This window comes from Colias philodice, chromosome 21 (assembly GCF_061535455.1).
Source record: "Colias philodice isolate Cphi_HAF_F1 chromosome 21, ilColPhil1 Martin Lab GWU primary, whole genome shotgun sequence".
NCBI classification, from domain to species: domain Eukaryota; kingdom Metazoa; phylum Arthropoda; class Insecta; order Lepidoptera; family Pieridae; genus Colias; species Colias philodice.
This window is the reverse complement of record NC_143106.1, coordinates 3,204,015-3,225,172: the sequence shown is the minus strand read 5'-3', so window position 1 is coordinate 3,225,172 and position 21,158 is coordinate 3,204,015. Positions and strand designations below refer to the sequence as shown.

General features: G+C 31.9%; 3 protein-coding genes and 1 long non-coding RNA gene across 5 annotated transcripts in view; 2 read left to right on the top strand and 2 right to left on the bottom strand.

The window, feature by feature from the left end:
- Positions 1-1,275: 1,275 nt before the first annotated feature.
- Bet3 (blocked early in transport 3) lies at positions 1,276-3,738 on the bottom strand. Its single transcript, XM_089708396.1, has 4 exons — positions 3,579-3,738; positions 3,290-3,495; positions 2,201-2,399; positions 1,276-1,718 (listed from the first exon to the last, which is right to left on the bottom strand). Exons 1-4 carry the CDS (start codon positions 3,615-3,617, stop codon positions 1,632-1,634), a joined length of 531 nt encoding a protein of 176 aa, XP_089564522.1. The 5' UTR covers positions 3,618-3,738; the 3' UTR covers positions 1,276-1,631.
- Positions 3,739-4,237: 499 nt separating this feature from the next.
- LOC149478761 (uncharacterized) lies at positions 4,238-10,943 on the top strand. Of its 2 annotated transcripts, XM_089709148.1 has the most exons (7): positions 4,238-4,427; positions 4,542-4,702; positions 4,906-5,020; positions 5,146-9,415; positions 9,842-9,975; positions 10,124-10,272; positions 10,771-10,943. In XM_089709148.1, exons 1-7 carry the CDS (start codon positions 4,406-4,408, stop codon positions 10,837-10,839), a joined length of 4,920 nt encoding a protein of 1,639 aa, XP_089565274.1. In that variant the 5' UTR covers positions 4,238-4,405; the 3' UTR covers positions 10,840-10,943. The 2 variants fall into 2 exon arrangements, with proteins under 2 accessions (XP_089565274.1, XP_089565273.1); XM_089709147.1 differs by having other exon boundaries at positions 4,238-4,702.
- Positions 10,944-14,952: 4,009 nt separating this feature from the next.
- Positions 14,953-15,694, bottom strand: LOC149478760 (uncharacterized). The gene is made up of 2 exons (XR_016317326.1): positions 15,600-15,694; positions 14,953-15,085 (listed from the first exon to the last, which is right to left on the bottom strand). It is a non-coding gene; the product is annotated as an uncharacterized LOC149478760 (long non-coding RNA).
- Positions 15,695-18,964: 3,270 nt separating this feature from the next.
- The window catches only part of Pi4KIIIalpha (phosphatidylinositol 4-kinase III alpha), a 32,177-nt gene continuing 29,983 nt past the window's right edge, over positions 18,965-21,158 (top strand). The window contains exons 1-2 of the mRNA XM_089708614.1: positions 18,965-19,164; positions 20,322-20,532. Coding sequence (XP_089564740.1) covers positions 19,081-19,164; positions 20,322-20,532 — 295 coding nt within the window. The 5' untranslated portion in view covers positions 18,965-19,080. The remainder of the gene's footprint in view (positions 19,165-20,321; positions 20,533-21,158) is intronic.

Below are 21,158 nucleotides of genomic sequence, written 5' to 3'. Positions count from 1 at the left end.
CAGTTTAAAAAAGTTCTGTCTTGGACGTCCGTGTGTCTGTATGTGCGGATCCTTTTTCTTGTTAACACGATAGCGACCAAAATACTTTACTAATCGAGTCTTTTTTTTTCTCTTACGCTTGAGTATGCTCAGGAATAGAACCCTTTCATTTTTCAGGGTCTGATTCGATGTGGTTTAATTGTTATTAAATAAACAAAAATAATAATTAATAAATATTTATTAAAAAAAAATTATGAGGCGTGCACTTTTGGATTTTCCAAATTATTTTTGTTTTATGAATAAACTTTTATCAAACAGAGAGTGATAGGAAAAAGGCCGATAGGCCGGGTGATAGGAAATGGATCTATACCGGAATTTGTAATACACAAAGGTAAAGTTAATCATTAATTACATAATATAGAATACTAGTTAGGATATCATACCTAGGTACTTTGACAATTATTTTATAGATAATATGACCTATGTTCGTGATATGTTTTCCATTATTTTGCGGAAATACTATATGTATCTACAATCAAATATCAGTACTGCAATATGAAATATTAGTTTTTATGACTTATTATCATTGCAATATTTCTGCCTACCCTGGCCAAAAACTCTGTGCACGCCCCTGCTATCAACTTAATAATTATTATGACATACTTACACACATTCCGATTTTTATGTACAATCATAAGAAAAACTTGATTCTTGCAATGGTGCTTTTTTGAAAAATACAAAATCGTAACAGTCAATACTTACTGTACATTGAATATTTAATTAAAATAATAATAATTGGGGCGTGATCTACACTCGATATTGAAGCCAAAAATACAGTATTAAGAATATTTGTCAGTTTGTATGAATGTCAGGGCTAATCTCAAAAAGTATTGCATGGAGTTACGAATTCAAATATGGTACAGAGATAGGTTAAGACCTGAGAAGAGATATGGGATAAGTTTTATATCGGAAATCCCATGGGAACGGGAACTATGCAGGATTTGGACTATGCGGACGGGAAAAATGCCTTTAGGCAAATACTTGCATCTATCTTATCTTAAAAAAATCAGGCATTAATGTATATTATTATTTTTCAGATAAACTATGACATCATACATGATCACGTTCTATTACCTATGTAATATGTTGCTTATAACAGTCACAGTAATTTATAGATTATAATATGTGACAAATTACTTCTGATTTTCTAAGGCGAGTGGCCAGTAATTTTCAACCAATTATAAAACTAACGCTTTATATCTTTTTGTTTAGAAAATAATTTTTCATTAAGGTTGAAGCTGGATTAGTTAGTTGCTTATAAATATTATTAAAAATTTATACTTTTTACCAATGTTTCCATACAATTTGTTGTCATTATAACTAACAGACAACCTAAACAGAACATATTATGACATGTTGTTGTGACTAGCACTAAATATCCAGATAATATTCCAAAAACAAATATGAACTAATAAATACATACCATTTACATACATTACCTTTACAAAAGATACTCAAATATAATCATATAGTTTTGCTCAATATACAAATTATCTTAGAAAATAATCATCAGTTACTACACTTTACAGTGTGAATTAGCCTTTATATATTCTGTATGAGACTGAACCCTATATAAAATAAATAAATATCCCTTAATCTTCACCAGCTGGGACTGCATCTTCCAATCTCTTTATATACTTCACTCTTAGCTCAGTTACCGCATCACCTTTTAGTTGGTCCTGGAAAACATAATGTAAAAGATTTAGGTCACTTATACAAATTACTTGCAAATAAAAATATTGATCCATATAAATTTACTCCAATCAATCAATTTCAATGTAAAATAATATTTTTGGTATTCAATAATTGTTGAAAATATTATGGTGAATTAATTATGAACTAGACTTACTTATATTTCATAGGTCAAATGTGTATTTTATTTGTAAATTTGAGAGGTTTATTCAAGTAAAATATTGCATATTGCACATTACATATATAAGATCTAACTTTGTATGAAAGAATTTGTACCTGTTTAAAATTTTCAAACACTAAATATTTTCAAAAACATTTAATATATTTTTATTTTGTATAATAGTAGGAGTAATGCCAATTTATTTGCATATGGGTAATTTTATCTAGATCAACTTCAGTAATATTAAATACAACAGAAATTATAACATCTAGCACTAACAAACATAACCATTTCATAGCTAAAACATACCTGTATAAACCAGCACTGAACATCAAGCTGGACCATTTGCAGCGCCCCCCTTATAGCTCCTGGTATCAGGCCGCAGTACTTCAGCCCATTGTTGGGCATCTCCACCCACTCGCTGAGGGGACACTGGTCCCAGACGAGGGAGAACTCGTCTCCTGCACTACTCCAGCTTGTGACGGTTGGCTGCATGTTCAGGTACAGTCTGGAATGTAACGAATAGTACATATACATTACTAGAGGTCCGCCCCGGCTTCGCCCGTGGTACATATTTCGCAATAAAAGGTAGCCTATGTCCTTTCTCGGGCATCAAAATATCTCCATACCAAATTTCATGCAAATTGGTTCAGTAGTTTAGGCGTGATTGAGTAACAGACAGACAGACAGAGTTACTTTCGCATTTATAATATTAGTATGGATTGTTTTATTTGGTTTGTTGTGCATTGTATGAATAAATAGAAAGCTATTTTCTTGTTTTTGATTTAATGCAAGTATTATCAATTTAGCAATTAAAGATATTAAAACGGATTTGAAATTTCAATTATTCATATCTATACGAATATTATAAAGCTGAAGAGTTTGTTTGTTTGAACGCACTAATCTCGAGAACTACTGGTCCGATGTGAAAAATTGTTTCGGTGTTAGATAGCCCATTTATCGAGGAAGGTTATAAGCTATATATCATCACGCTACGACCCACAGGAGTGAAGCCACGGGGGTGAAACTGCGCGGAGCAGCTAGTTAATTATAAGTTAAGATGTGTTTTATTCATTAAAATTATTATTAACCCGACATTTCGTACACTGAGCGTAGTCAGGGGAACAAAGAGAGACATTTCAGTTTTATTTCTTAATAGATAGCTGCACATTTCTGTAGCAAATTGCTTTTTTTTCTGTTTATGCAGTGCAAGAGAATTCATATGTTCTAAACTATATTTCACTGTCTGTTCTTGATAATTGAGTTTTTAATTAAAACTTTTCTTACTAAGTTATTGGTTAGAATATAATAAAGCAGTGATATGGGCTTTAAAAATAGGAAACATTGGATTGTAGCCAATGAGCATAGTAAACGAATTAGTTTAAAGTTACTACATACCTAAATGCTTGCTGTATTTTATCTGCAGTCTCCCTCATTTCCAGGCATCGGTTTGAACCTGTCCGAGCTAAAAAGTCTTCAATCAACCGCACACCCATATTGTAACCGATTCTCTCTAGCTGTTTATTTACATCATCTGTATTATCGATTTCTTTCAACATTTGTGAAACTAGTGCACCGTATGTAAGTGTTAGTAACTCTGAATTCTGAAATAATACAATGAAAACAATTGATTTTGTAGAAAAGTTCGTCTGAGTATATCTATTATGTAGTCGACGTCTCTACTTACGACTTTTTTCGCATCAAGCCTAGAAGTTTGCCGAGACATCTTTATGCGAAATGCAATTTATCCTTTTCACTTGCTAAATTATCAGTTTAAAAGAAATATTTTTGACTAAATGCTCTAAGTTTTTGACTCCCAGACTCCCACAAAGAGTAGACGATTTAAAAAAAATTGACAGTGACAGGTGACATAAAATTGTCAACGTTAAAAGTTAAAACACGTCACAGATTACCTACGTTATAAAATTTCGACTATAGAATAGCAAAAAATACTTTAACATATATTTTAACGTAATAAAAATTATTCAAATGCATTTTTCGCCAATTTTATGATGGGTGTGACCTTTTATTATTTTACAAAACTAATAATTGTTATTTAAATAAACGTGAGTATTAAAATAACTGTTTGAAGTTGGTTTAATGCTCTAAGGTTTGAACATTTAATAAGAAATAACTGGTTTTGTATTTCACTTCTTATTAAACAAAAAAGCTTCTAATATAAACAAGCCATTTTATACACATTCTATAATATAATATCAATGGTAGTTGGGAACACGGAAAATCCCGAGGGAAATTCAAATACATTCCATGAAACCATGAAATAGATAATAGATATAAATACTGTGTTAAAAACCTAGTAAATGGCAACACTTTTGAATTCGGTTTCAAAAATATGCAGAAAGCGTTTGACTGTTTTGAAAATTTCGTTTTTATGTTTGTTATGGTTTTAAATTTTTATTAAATTCTCAAACAAATTTGTTGAAAAGGAAATTAATAACGAGTTGTTTGTGTAAAATATGTGTTTTATTTTGCCATGAAAACTCATTATTTGAGATGGAGAAAGACGAAGAAAGAGGTGAATATTACGATGCATTACAAAAAAGTTCAGCTGTAAATAATCTAATACTAGAATATTATAAAAAGTTTGGAAAGAAACGGGATTTGGAACAGTTCTTTTCCTTATCAACAGCACAAAATGAGATAAGGGATCCGAGTAGTTCATTTTGGAGGAAAATGAAGGCATTGAGTGATTCTTCTGACTCTGGAGAAAAAAAGAGTGAATCTTCAACAGAACTTTGTAGGATTTCCATAAAGTGTTCAATACCAGAGCCCTCTGGTTCACAAATCCCGGTAAGTTTGTTAAATGTTACTTATGATATAATTAATGTTGTTTACAATAGTGAATTATATAAACTACTTATTCATACTTTAAAAGTGGGTCATGTCATAGTAATTTAATTTGTTTAAAATCTGATCTGTAAACTTATATATAAAACATAAATGAACTTTATTGTGTAGCATTTAACTTTTTATGTCTTTTACTGCTATTGTAGAGAGAAACTGTGCAGATGGCAGAATCTGATTCACCACCAATTATAAATGAAGTACCTGAAGAAAGAAACTCTGATAATGATTCTGAAAACTCAGACGATGTTCATTCACTGAAATGTAAGTCAGTCAAGTTTATTTAAGCTCAATTTAGTGTTTATATACAAATAAGATAGAAACAAAATGAATGTGGATATATTGATCATTGATTTTATATATGTATAGTAATTTCTTTATGTTTTTAGCTAAAGATGGGACTCTAGATACATCTATGAATAAACCACTTTCACCAACTAGTAGCGTCACATCACAACGTAAACTAGAATGGGATTCATTGGCTGATGTGGGATATGGGAATGAGAGTGATAAGAAAACATCAGCGTCAAGTTTAAGCACATTAGAACGACTGGCGCTACAACAACAGTATTGTTTCAATGACACACAACACAGTAGTCATCTAGGGGTTCCCACAGCACATTCTACACCTCTTGAACCAAGTGATAGCAAATCAAAGGGCAGAAAAGATCTTATAAAGAAAACTACGAAAATACTGAACAAAGATGTCGATCATGTCCAATTAACATTGCCTCAGATCCCAGAAACTAGTCAAGCGTTCAATTTGAATCTCACAAAACACATCACCTTCAATGTGGATAAAAAGGGTGAAGTTAATATTGAAAATGTAACTAAAACATGTTCTCCTGAAAAGGTATCTGTTGAAACAGAAATGACACAAGAAGTAAAATTTGACAAAGAAATACAGACAACCTTGACAAAAGAGGATAAATGTAGTGGCTCAAATGATATTCCTGCAAACACAATGCAAAAGTTTCCAGTGCATGTTAATATAAATACTTTGAAAAAGAGGATTAGAAGGAAGAAGTTGAGAAAAGTGAGAAGAAAACCTAAAGAGAAAAGGCAGGCTATCGCTCATATAGAATCAAATCAAGTCCAAAAAAGTGGGGAACAAATATCAGCTGCAGAGAGTTTTGAATACATGCCTGCACATATTTATCACCAGAATCAAATTAATAATGACCACAACCAAAACAATGTTTCCCAAGTTAGAAGTGACAACAAATCCAGCTTAGAATCTAGTGCTGGACACACCACTGACTCAAGCAAAGATAAACATTCATTTGTTAGAGATTTAGAAAAAAGCATTGACTTACTTAAAATTACTCTCAACAAAAAACATACTGATGAAGGACTCAAGAAAAAGCTCATTAAAGAAATTGTTCAAAGGCTTTTAAAAAGTAAATACAAAGATGACGAAAGTACGACAGATTTTCTTTCTGGATTGAGTTTTGATAGTAAAAAGCTAGACTTAGCAGGAAGCAATCACACCACAACAAGTACATCAGATCAAAATGACACTGGTGACAAGAAAGTTCTGAAACCAAAGAAATCCATATTACGTACAGATAAATTCAATTCCAATGTTTTACCTTCTACATCACAAAGTACTCCTAATCTACCTTCAGTCATAAATAATGACATTCCTATAAATCCTGCCTCTGCAAAAGTACATGCAACATATACTGATTCAGATATATCTGAAAAATATACAAAAACATCATCTGAAGAGCTTTATCAAAAATATCTGAAGGCTTTACGCAGAGAACAGGCATATAAACAACATTTGAAAGAAAAAGAATTGCTTTTTAAACAAAAACTAGTTGGCTCAGATATGCGACTCAATACTTATAACCAATCTGATCAAAAGGTTCAAAATAGAATAAAAGATTTAATGAAAGACTTGGTTAGAAATAACTATGATGATGGGTCTGGTGATGCTAGTAGACTGGAAGGTGGAAGTAATACTCATTTACATATGAATGACATAAATCCAATAAGAAAGCAAAGAAGCCATTCAGTTTTTACATTATCATCTGGTGCATCTGATAGTCAAAAGAAAAATATGAAATTAAAAAACAGAGACCCAGTAGAAGGCGCCACTGCTTCATGCAGTAAAAATGAAAAACATTATTGTTGTTGTCCATATCATACATCCCATGGTAAATTAGATGTAACAGATAGCTCAGTGCAAGTGAATATACAATGTTGTGATAAGAACCAAATAAAAGATCAATATAAAGAAAGTCCAAAATGTAGTCATCCAAATATTTGCAAACCTGATTTGCCAAGTAAAAATAATCAACATACTTGTTTTTGTCTAGAAAGACTTGCTCAAAATAAGCCTGATAATGCTTACAGATGTAGGTGTACACATTTTATAAACAGTGGTCTCAAAATTAAGAACAAAGATCTGCAATCATACAATCAGTCTTGTTTTAATATGGATTGTGGTAGAGATCATGACCCTGCTAGTTTAATACCAAATTATAATATGAATAAAGCTAGTATTGAAAATCAACCTCATGAAAAGAAATGTACAAACACACAAGAAAGCTCTAGTTCGAAATCATCACAAACAAATTTAGATTTGGAGCGAATATTGCGTCGTAAATCTAGCTCGAAAAGTGTTACATCATGTTCTGACAATATTCCTTCTTTAAAAGAAGATAAATCACCAAAAAAACAAACAAATAAAATTATACATGAAGCTATCAGATGGACTCAGACTGAAATAAGTATTGATCCTAAAATCGCTGATCCTTCTTTCTCTGATATTGTAATAATTGACAACAAAGATTGTGCAAAATTAATAAGCAAACAATGTAGAGAAATTTCACCCTTGACTTCAGAGAATAGTATCAAAACTTGTATAGAAGAAATTAATACTCCATCTCATAGTAAAGATAAAAGTACAGATAAAGTCACCAGTAAGCAAAAATCTCCGAGAACAATTTCGGAAAATCAATCTTTAGCTGTTTTGAGACTGGATAAAGAAATTCAATCAGATGTAGACCTCAGTACTTTCAACAATGTTGGAAGTCAAGTAAATATGCCAAAGCTTAAAAATTTTACAATCCCAATTCAGGGAACAAATATGACATTAAAAGTAAGTTTGGGCAACTCTGAATCATCATCAACTGCGGAAATAGATACACCTGTATCAAACAAGTCAAATCAAGAATTTATAACTCACGAATCAAAAGAAACTGTTACTAATAAACCATTAACAGTAGACAATTCTACATCCTTACTAGAAGAATGTTCTAAAGGTGTGCAATCAACCAATCTTGATGTATTCAAAGAACCTCTCAAGGAAACTACAGTTGTATGTAATAACGAAACTTGTATGGATACTTGTAATAAAAATAATGCAGGAAAAGCTTGTCAAGTGGGTTGTATGGTTGAAGATAAGAAATTTAATACATATCCCAAAAGAGAACAAACTAATCCTCAAAAACCATTACTGCGTTCTAACACTGACACAGGAAAGATGGAAAAGGCTTCTCATGTATCATTTGATCCAATTGCAAATGACAATAGAGAAAGTCAAAATATATGTGACGATCTAGATATTGCTAAAGCTGTTTCCACTGAAACTGAAGAAAAACAAACAAGCAGTACTGAACGATCTTCCAAAATAAGTAAGATTTGTTCAATTTCTAAAGCTACTTCTGATAGTGATTCACAAACCACATGCTCTAAAAGTATTTCGAAAAGTTCAGGTGATAGTACAAATGAAAATCCTTCTAAAGACCCATTAATTGATCTGATTCAAGATATAACTAAAAGATACTCAAAAAGAGACATTGAAAAGAGTAAGAGAAGAAAGTGTTTTAAAGAATTAATAACAGTTCTAAACTACTTACTAGATACAGAAGATAGTAGAGATAATACTGATCAGGAACGCAAAGTCTCACAACCATCAAATTGTGAGAATAAAAAAGTAAATGAGGAACAAATACCCCAAACACCACCAACAAAAACATATGTAGACAAGGGAATACAGCTTACAAATAAAAAGACGAAAAAATCTCATATAGAGTCCTCTGACCCAACATCAACAGATATGCCTACTACTTCCACTGACTCGGCTGCTTGCCAAGTCCTAAACAAAATAAAGAAAGAATGTGAAAAATACCATCAAAAGAAATGCAAGTCACATACAAGTAGGAAATGTGAAGCATCCAGTAGTACATCGGTAAATTGCGATCAATGCAGACGCGTCCATCATTGCTATTGCAAAGGTTATAAATGCCATAAAAGTAAAGTAAATGCTGAGAAAACTAAACGTAAATGCGTAGCATATAACTTGATACTACAAAGCGATAGCTTAGTCAGCGAAGAAACGACGTGCGATAATAATCCCCGTCAACTTCGCAATATTATAATTAAAGTACCAAAGCGAAAAACAGACAATGTTCCGTTCAGAGAAATGACTGCGAAATTCGAAAGAGAATTGCAAAGCAATATTCCGCAAAGTGCAAGAGTACATAGATCGAAGAGCCTTCCGAATGATAGTGAGATATCTAGTACTGATGAGATGTTAAGAAAAGCCCAAGCATTAACAGTGAGGGAATATCTGGAAAGAAATCGACCAGAATTCGTCGAAAGGTGCTCTGAGCGTCAGAATTGTCTTAAGATAGTGAATGAGAGTCGGTAAGTTGATTTAGATTTTTAGTTTCGAATACTCACCAATTTTTCTTACTTCAGGTCAAATGAAACATCTCCTAGAATGAATATGATTGTTGTACACACTCCTAAATGCAATACTAATCCTCGTATGGAAAATTGTAATATGTACTGTGGAGGTAACTGTGTCTTTATATTTTGTTGTTATAAATTTGGGATAAGGTTTAACAAAAGTTCCTTTTAGGTGCACGCATAAATTATTGTGCTAGTTGTATAAATCACTGTAATAATATACATTCTATTCAAAGTGAAGTAACAAGGATTGGTGAGTTTGCCTAAAGTTTTTATTAGTAGACACAGCATATGAAAATTAAGAGATATTTTAGATATGAAATGAATTAAACTGTACTTTCAATGACAATAATGTTTTTGTCGCATTTCTTTATATTTCAGAGCAAACGAAAGGGCGGCGAAACGCGAGCTGCTGTCAATGCAGGTGGCCCACCAACCAGAATTAAGGGAATTATCTGAATCAGAGTTACGATTATTCGCCAAAGCGCTTAGCAAGGATCTTAGGACTAAGAAATGTACGTAAAAATTTTCATATTAATTATCTTAAATATTACCAATCCAATATTTCATCATATAAGATTAAAAAAATTATTAATGTCAAATCATAGAAAAAAAAATCCAAATTTAACTTTGTATTTATTTTTATATTACCTAAACTTTCAGTGGCGCCGAAATTTATAAGTGAACGTGCTATGAAAAAACATTCAGAGAAAATCTACAAATCACTGCCAGAAGTCGTGCGAAAGAAAGAGGAGTTGAAAAAGGAGAGCATAAAGAAAACTAATTTATTACTAGCGACTATATTTAAAAAGGTGAGTAATTCTCCTTATGGTTAATACGTCTTAGTGATTGAGATCTGGAAATAAGCTAGCTTGTATTTTTTATACACATAATTTTTGTAAGTTATAACACCGCCTTTTGTACAATGTTCTTATTGTGCTGTTTCCTTCTCTGTTATTTTATTTGGTGTGCAATAAAGAAATTATTATTATTATCCTTTTCTGTTTTGTGAATGTTGTGTACAAATACTAGTTAGCTCTACGATACAAGCTTAAACCGCCACATAAGGTAACCAGATCAATAGCTTCTCTTTACGAATTTCCTTTGAAATTCGATTGACAATTGCAATACGAAAATGACCGAACGTACAAAAACGCATAACATGCGGTTGACGCGACGTTGCCGCTCCGCTCAAGTAATCGGGTGTTTTAATAGGCCTTAGTAGTAGGATTCAAGGTTCGAAAATATTTTAGTTCTTTATAAAAATAATTCATATTGATATTATTAATCAATGCAATCTATTGTTTCAGAATTTACAGAAGAAGACCCTTCAAGGTGCTGTGAATTTATCGAACTATAGTACAATTATTAAAATTTGACATGAATTTATAAGCACTGTGTTAATGTTATTTGCACTAAGTAATATGTGTTTTATGAAATTGTTTTGTTGCAGACATGTTTTTAAAATAAATTTATTTTTGTAGCTATTTTGTTTTATTTCTTAGGCTTCAGGTAAAGTCAAGTATTACTATAGCTCATGTGTTTTTCCGGTGTATATTAAACTTACACAGTTTCATCTAAATCCGTCGAGTACTTTTTTCGTGTAACAAACTCACATACATCCATCCTCACAAACTTTTGCATTTTTATTATTAGTAGGAAGTAGGATTAATTTTATTAATAGAGGATACGGACATTTCGTTTCAGGTTGTAACAAAAAAAATGTAATAATCACATGAAACGTAAAATTTTTGCTTCAAATCAAGAAATACACAGGATCAATAATAGAAACATTAAGGGCTTGGTCTAGTAGTGCAAACAAATGCATCCTGTCATCCTATATGTAAATAATACAAATGTACTAAGGGAAAGTTGCTCCACTTCATTTTTAAAAATTAAATCATTCGTATGCATAATTTAATATTCGTAATAAGTACCAAAAATGACAATTTGAAACAATTTTCGTGAAAATTACACCGGGTGATTTTTTTTTATCAGTACACAAAATTTGCGAATACTTTCTATTGATATCTTCAACTTCATGTTTATATAACTGATCAACTTTTACAAAGAAATTTGGACGAAATATAAAAAAAAATAAGCTTTCCATACAAAATGCATAACTCTATACATTTTTTTCGACCTAAGTTTCTTAGTGAAAGTTAGGTGTTCAGTTTAACTAATAAAACGGATAAACAAATTTTGTATATAATAAAAGAAATGTAATGTTTGTGTTAAAAAATTATTAAATAGAAAAATACACAAATGAAAACAAAAGATATTTATTTCTGACTAGCTTCCGCCCGCGACTCCGTCCGCGCGGATGTCAGTCTTCGCGTCTTCTACAGATTTATTATATTATGTATAATATTATATAGATTTATATTGATAAACCTAATAAATCTTTTGCTAGCATTCTGATGCTTTATCGGTTGCACTGGATTTATCTCTTTTTTTTCAATCGCTTGAATGATATAGGATGGGTCCTTGATGGACATCGAATGCTGAAGTCTCGAATCAATCAATTCTGATAGTAGGCAATTTATGTAAAATCTTGATAATGGTCCATCATTTTATTTTGCCTAAACGTTACATACTTTTTTATATATTCTATTTTTAACGAATGATTCACTCCAGTCCAAACAGCAAATAAGCAGACTTCTGCTTCTGCAACGTTTAGTTGTCCCTGAATTTGGAAAAAATAGTCATGATTCTTATCTATGACAAAAGTGTTATTTTTTGCATTGTATTTCAGATATTAAATTTTTTTTTAACCGCATCTTCCGCATTCATGTCTTTTGCCGGAATTAGACATTTAACTTCTACTAGTCCCATTTTCCCTTTTTGATATGGGAATGTATAAAGTAAATTTTTTAGATATTTCTCGTTATACTTTTAAAAAGTTATTATTGTCATTTTGCTCATTAGGTAAAGTAATTTCGATATCAGTTTTAAGTTTTTTGATACCTGCAATAATAACGTCATAATCGCCTGCACATACTTAAAGATTACACCCTGTATACAATCCACCATCCACATTCATAATGTTTTCCTGTCCTCCTCTCCTTTACACTGTTCACCGATACATTTTAAATGAGTAAATCTGCTACCACTGAAGGATGTTTCATTGTGATCAGCAAATTTTCACCACTGTTGTCGATTATTTGTTTTTCATTTTTAATCAGCAATTGGGAATCATCAGTTTTGTTTTTTGCAGATTGGTGATGTACCCTAACAATACGTCGAAAAGGGAAAGCATCAATGAATTATCGTTTTCGTCCTCTTTTTTTATTCTTCGCGTCTCTGTTACTTGTGTTTGTTTAGTTCTCAACACCCACTGAATTTTCTATGTTATTGTGATCTTCCATTACATCTGAGTTTTGATGATGTGATGATAATCCATTCGTTTTAATATTGGTACTTAGAGTTGGTGGACTAAACTAGAAATGGCGGACTAAATTTGTCAGCGCGTCTGTAAGATCAGAATATAAAACCAACATCCTGTATTTAAGTTACAAAATTAATAATCAAACAACATGCCGCTACGTTGAAAATGACTAGAAGAAAAAATTAAAACACCTCGGCATATAATTTTGGAGTAAACAAATCATTTTCCCCGTATGGGGATTTCCCCGGATGAACTTGGGAAGTTCAAGTTCTCAATACAAGTTTATATTATATTTCGTATTTCTCAAACGAAAAATAAACATTTTTGGAACTTCAATAAAAAATATATTATAAGAAAATTTATGAGCTTACTTTAGTTTTAAAGAAATATACATCCCTTTACTGACACCCCGTAAAATAAAGAAATTGTTGCCAATCACCTTTGCAATCTATTTGGTTTCATTAACTTTATGTTCGAAGATATTTTTTTTCTAGTAGTTACACGCGTATTTTTTTCGTTTATTTTCCATATCGAAATCAAATGTTTAAAAATACGAATATTTGCACAAAACTAAGATAAAAATAATCAATTAACAAAAATATTAAATTTAATGAAGTAGAGCAACTTTCACTTCGGTATGAAGGAAAATCGAGCGTAGAGCACACGTCAGAACGCTCCGGCCCAAGGAGCGCGACTAGTGTTGCCGCTCGATAGTCCACTATCGATAGTCTATCGATTAACTATCGATAGTTGGGGAAAAGCAATAGTATCGATAGCACTATCGATACTATCGATAGTGTCGATACTATCGATAGTATCGATAGTCCTATAAGCGTAAATACTATCGACACATAGCAATACCATCGATAGTATCGATACTATCGAAGCTCAATATCGAACGAACTATCGATACTATCGATAGTGTCGATACTATCGAAGCTCAATATCGAACGAACTATCGATACTATCGATAGTGTCGATACTATCGATAATATCGTCCCATCGATAGTGACCTTTTTCTCGATAGTATTGCTTTATCAATAATATTATAGTGGATGACAGAGAACTAGATGTTTGGTTATAATACTTTTCAAGTTATCTATTGGCGCTTTGTACAATCCATTTTTTTAGTTCGTCGTTCGTTCGTAATCCAATAAGCCCATTGACTGACCCATTATACCAAGAAATCGTGAACAATACTATTGCACAATTTACTACTATCGATAGCTCAAAACTATCGATAGTATCAGTACTATCGATAGTATCGATTGTAGTTGCAATATTCAGTAGCAATAGTATCGATACTATCGACAGTATCGATAGTATAGCAACTATTGGCAATCAATACTATCGATTTTATCGATACTATTGCAGTTCATCAATAGTATTCCATGATTAACGCTATCGATAGTATCGATAGTATCGATAATATCGATACTATCGATAGTGCTATCGATATTCTGACTTATTTTCAAGGTCAACTATCGATAGTCAAACTATCGATAGTTCGGCAACACTAAGCGCGACTAAAGAAATTCGCTAGGATTTTTCCTAATTATTTTAAATATTTTTTTAATATTTAAAGAATTATCAAAATTCAAAAAAAAAAATTTTTAAAGGATTAATACTCATTGGTCTTCAACCAACTCGAATAAATTAATGGAAAAAATAACTTTTAGCAGTATTTATCAATAGATTTTGTAAGGCAAAAAATGGGAAATTTAATGAATTTATAACGTTCTAATTAAGAAAATCATAAGTTTTTCGGCAATTGTATTCAGCAGTTTTTAATAACGACTATATAAGGATAATAATGCGCTGATATTGTGTAAATTGTAATCGGTTGCAACGTAGTGAGTGCACAAACTTAGCTCGAAATGTCTTTGGGGGAAAGAGACTTATCTTGAAGGCCTGATTAAGGTAAAATAAAGTAACTTTATAAATGTGAAAAAATTCACGCGCATTGCGTATATAACACTAATTGATAAACAAGAAAAAAAAAATCAGTTTATCATTTCATTAGCCGGGAAAAAATTGTCAAATAACTTGTTGAAAACGCAATTTTGCTAGACTGCAGCCTTAAGAACGAATAGAATAACATATCTCTAGAGTGATAACAAATATTTATTTCGAATGAATACAACTTATTAATTACGTTATTATTCCTTAATTTTTTTATTTCGGTCCTAGTCCACCATCAGCGCCGCCGCTCACGCCAGCTCCAAAACCAAAAGAGCCTGCAACAATATTTCGATAAAATAAATTCTTATATCTGCAATTTTTGAAAAAATAAATAAATGAATCATGTTGTTGGATCGTATCGTCTGCTTTGGAAAAGTAACAAAGGTCCAGACATTCACACAATATTTCATGATTTTCATTGACGTAGGTAGTTAATATTATCCGAAGCAAAACTCTGCCTTAGCGTCTAGTAGGCAGAGTTTATTAATAAGCGTATAGAACAGACTTTGAACATTATTGCCACGTGATACGGTGCCATTTTGAATGATTGCTTTATTACTAAGCCGTTCGGAAATTCTTTGACGACTTTTTAATCGGCGATTGAGACTTTTTTTATATACCGTTAACTACGTTTTCAAGTGGTACTGACGCGGACGATGAAACTAAGATTCCAAGTTTCTATTCGAATACCTACATAAACTTTCATTACCTACATTCGCAATTCTAATTTGTCGTAAGTACAGTTTCATTTTAACTGAGAATCGACTCAACCTTTTTGAAATTTTGTACCTTTTATTTCACCATCGCTACCAGCAGCGTTATCACCACCTTCACCACCAACGCCGAAACCACCACTGGCACCAAAATCGGCGTTCATACCGGCGCGCGTTAGCTTCTGTATCATCACTACATAGTATAAAACAAAGTCGCTTTCCCTGTCCCTATGTCCCTATGTCCCTTTGTACGCTTAAATCTTTGAAACTACGCAACGGATTTTGATGCGGTTTTTTTTAATAGATAGAGTGATTCAAGAGGAAGGTTTATATGTGTAATAAGATCCATTAAGTAGTGGAGAAGTACTGTTATTTTTGAGGTTTCTAATGTGATGTCGTAAAAAATTACATTTATTCCGCTTACATTGCAAACGCAGGCTGAACCCTACGAGTTTTATCAAAATAATGTACTAAGTATTATACACATTGAAAAGGTCTACAGAAAAGTCCGCGATGGTATATGTCTATCTCTTATGGATAACCCACAATAACTTTTTTTTGTCATTTACTTTTTACGACAAATAATGGCTAATTTTCGAAGCGATTTTAACCAATACAGCATTAATCCTTAACCAATTAAATACCATGGATACATTGTTCATTTAATATAGATCTATATGGCCCTTTACACCGTATGATTTAAGTGAATATTTTCGAAGATATTACAGATTTAAAAATTGCAGGACGTAGCGTTTGCGGCCGCCCGGCTATGTATTTTATACCCGTGCGATGCCGGAGGCCGGAGCGGGCCGCTATATTTTTATTAGTGTCCGACCGAAACTGGTTTCCAGGCCGAAACCGAAACCGAAACCGAATGTTCGGCCGTGGCTTCAGTTTCGGCCGAAACCGAAACCGAAACCGAAACTCACGTGTTCAATGTGAAATTTCTAAAAATACTGAACTTTGGTGCATTTTACCTATTATTTTGCCTTAATTAGGGCATGAAATGAAAACATTGTATATTAAATTTGTTGTAATCATTTATTTAATATAAAATAAAAAAATAATATTTTTCAAATATTAATAATAACAATTTTAATTTTTATTATTTTTTCAAATTAAGTTCTCAGTAAAATCAGTTATCTAAATCAAATCAGTAATTGTTACTGTTACTTTAAATACTTAAGTTTTGGTATTTTGAGATCTTTCTCTTTATTAAGAAGTCTTTAATACTTTGGATTGGTATTTGTACTTAGAAGACTTTAGAAGAATAATCAGTCTCTTTTAGGTACCTCTTATATAAAAATAATAATTATTAATTACTATTACACCCAGTTCCAATCTCAACATAGATAATCAAAAATTGTTTCCACCAGCGTGGGTCAACCAACGTTTTGACAGCGTCCGTCAAAGCGTTGCCGAGGAAAACGAAGTTAGGCGAGCGTGAACGTGTGTAAACTAAGTTCACTGAACTTGCGAAATAAGTTTCGGTTTCGGCAAAAGTTTCGGCCGATTTTGGCCGAAACCGAAACTGCGGCCGAAACTTGATTTTTGGCCGAAACTCGGCCGAAACCGAAACCGAAACCGAAAGTTCGGTCGGACACTAATTTTTATACCTATACAACGTTCACAATTTTTCTGTAGTGTATTTAGTATCAGCATTGCACCCGTGCGAAGCCGGGGCGGGTCGCTAGTTAAATTATAATTGGTTTATTATAGGGAAATACAAAAGATTTGTACATATACCTATCGCATTTACGCTTGTGACTTCAAAGTTTTAAACGCTATAATATTTTACCTAAAGGCTAAAGTGCGAGACTTGTCTCGTATGTATATCAACAATTTTTTTTTCTACAAAAAATTTATAAGCCTTCTTCGTTTGAAGTTCATAAGCTGAGTTCATAAGTAACTATAAGTAGATACTTACGGCTTTCAGCGCCACCTCCATTCGGAGGTGCAGGAATTCTCCTGCATGGACTGTAAAGAAAATAAAAAGAACTTATCAGTTGTTTAAAATTACAAAATAATTTTATTCGTATTTTGATAATCATTTCTTTATAAATTACTCATAAATAACTTACGTTTGCTATGAGTGTTGCAGCTACAAAAAGAGTTAAACAATATTTATACATTTTATATGAAGAGATACTGATGCAGTTTTTATTAGAAAAAATTTAACACACTAAATTAATCATCATGCGATGTGAACTTTTATATGAATATTTCATCGATAATTTTATTTCAGGTTTGATGTAGGTACTTAGTTATGTTGATTATAATCTTTAAATCACGCTTAAATTATATTTTATTATTATGTGTCATTGTTGGTCTAGAATTTAGCACGAATGATGGTACAATATAGATTTTATCAACGTTTATATTCATATATTTTTAATAGGTTTTCGCCCACAGTTTTCGCCTGTGTATGAAAAGGAAATTCCTATAGGAATGAGACGTTGCACGGCCGTATGAAGGTAGCTTAAACGCTTTAGGCTTATCAGGCTGTAGGTTCTCCTTTCCTTACTACCTTCACGGCTTCAGACACAAAAATGGAACCATAAAATCGAAAGAAAGAAAGACAAACAATTATTATAACACAGACTTTCATATCACTACATAGTATAAAACAAAGTCGCTTTCCCTGTCCCTATGTCCCTATGTCTCTTTGTACGCTTAAATCTTTGAAACTACGCAACGGATTTTGATGCGGTTTTTTTTAATAGATAGAGTGATTCAAGAGGAAGGTTTATATGTATAATAACATCCATTAAATAGTGGAGAAGTACTGTTATTTTTGAGGTTTCTAATGTGATGTCGTAAAAAATTACATTTTTTCCGCTTACATTGCAAACGCAGGCTGATTCCTACGAGTTTTATCAAAATAATGTACTCAGTATTATACACATTGAAAAGGTCTACAGAAAAGTCCGCGATGGTATATGTCTATCTCTTATGGATAACCCACAAAAACTTTTTTTTGTCATTTACTTTTTACGACAAATAATGGCTAATTTTCGATGCGATTTTAACCAATACAGCATTAATCCTTAACCAATTAAATACCTTTAATACATTGTTCATTTAATATAGATCTATATGGCCCTTTACACCGTATGATTCAAGTGAATATTTTCGAAGTTATTACAGATTTAAAAATTGCGGGACGTAGCGTTTGCGGCGGTACCGGCCGGCCGCCCGGCTATCTATTTTACACCCGTGCGAAGCCGGGGCGGGTCGCTAGTTTTTTATATTAGTCAGCATGTACATATTAATGAAATACCTAATTTATTTACTGCCTACTAATGCCTAGCAAATGAGACTAGCGAAATTGACTACGTTTTTAATACTTTATGTGGTTACCTTTATTTCAAGAAGAATTTCCGTAAAATGAACTGTTTTATTGACAAACTGTCAAAGCAGTGACATTGAGTTTGACAGTCGTGATATCACTTCGGTCCGTGTATTAAAGTGGCTAAAATTTTGAAGACTATATTAATTCCTAATTTTTGAATTAGAAATGTATGGTAGCGAAACGAGACTAAATAGGTAATCGAAAAATGGACGAGAACGATTTCTTCAGGCAAACGGTCCAGCATTTAGCGAGATGTCTCTCTTGTTTAAACCCAACACCTTGGGAAAAGGTAAGGTTGCAAAATGTATTTTGTAATCTTGTTTACTATTTATTGATGAAGTGAATATCAATGTGAACTTATAATAGTCTTAATTAATTGACAATTAGTGTGTCTGGCTCATGGAGTATACTGAACCTATAGTTTTCTGTTTTGTTTTATAAAATATGACCTCATCTAGTGACATAAGCTTTATATTTATCGTAAATGTCGCAAAAAATATTTCAATGTTATGTGTTATATTTCAAATATTGTGTTATCAAATTAATTTTATATTCATGTACTTGTATATGCTTTGAATTTGAAATACTCTGAACTTATTCTTCTCTATTATAAATAAAATATAACTTTGGAAACACACAATTGTATCATACAATAAAATTAACAGGCACTATAATAGGATAGTAATCACTTCAGTAAAATGTGAGATCTTATAGAATTTCACTCATATAAAGAAGAAAAAAGGTACTGCCTGTTTTAATGTGATGTATCAATTATTTAACTACCTATACTATATAATTGTTTGAGGAAAGTGAACTTTAATAAATAACAATCCAATTGTATTAAAATCAAACTGTTAATTAATGCTTTAGGAGATTTATACTTGGTGAACTTTGTGCGGTCTTCATAGCTTCTTGTTAGTAAATAATTTAAAATGTTATAATAATTATTTTGATGCATTTATTTATCAGCAGAGATAATATTTATTTGATTTATTAAAATAACACAACTAATAAAAAAATTCAAGCCCAGGGATATTTAATTATGAACAGATTAAATAATTCAACTTTGTTGTCTTTAAAAAATTTCAGTTAAAACCTTATTTACTTGACTTGACCTTTTGAATCACTCAGATGAATCAGATAAGATGTTAGATTACTCAACCTACAATCTTTAGAAATAATTTATTTTTTACCCAATTATGACAAAGCACAAATTTTAAATATGTAAACACCTAACATAAATTCACATAATTCCAAAATATTTTAATTTTCAATAAATATAAAGTTTTAAAACTGACACTCAACTGGTAAAACATGCTCTATAAAGTACAAAACAAAAAAATAGTCTCTGCTGATAGAGATTTGTTTGAAGGAAACCCATTTATTAATTATTCACCATCAGAGAATTTATTCTAATCAAATATAATAATTATTAAATATTTGTAGGTGAACACACTGTTCATGCTATGTCCGCAAGTAAGTTCGCCGTTCGTGGTGACGCCACGCAGCCAAGAAGCCAGCATAGCTCTTGGACTGTACTTCCTGCAGAGTGGACTACAGCACCAGGAGAAACTTCTGCCGTATTTCCTGAAGGTGTTGAAATGTCTCTCAAACGCTCAGTTTCAGGAGCCTATGACGAGAGTCAAATGTGGCGACCGTGAGTATCTTGCTTCTGTATGCTTTATTAATTAATATTAGATATATGTTATGATCAATATACTGATTAAAATGTACAGTAATAGTATTCAAGAAGAAGTAAAGCAGAAATAGAATTGTAGGTCTGCTCAATTAATTGCTCACAGTTTATGATATTGTAATTTCATAGCCATTAATTTAATAAGTGCTAAGCTTCATTCTATTAAATTATTATTCATTATTTAATAAATAAAAATAATACAATAAACTGAATTATTCTAATGTCACTTAGTATGTAGAATATAAATGTAATTGCCTTGTTATGATAAGAATCTTGTCATTAGCGTGTTGCAAACATATAACTATACACTACTATGATTAATCCGTCAGTCCTCGGATCACAGACACAATAGAAAATCTATTGTGTCTCGGCCCGATCGGGCCGCTCGGTGGTCAATGGGTTAAATCTGACATACATTGAAGTAAATAAATGTTACAATGACATTCATGGCTATTAAATAATAATATCTACAACTACCCATATATTTTTTATTCATCTGAATGAATGACCAGGATGAATGGATCCTAAGGATAAGTAAAGAGTGCTAATACCTGCTTAAACAAATGTAAAATCTTCTTCTTCTAATA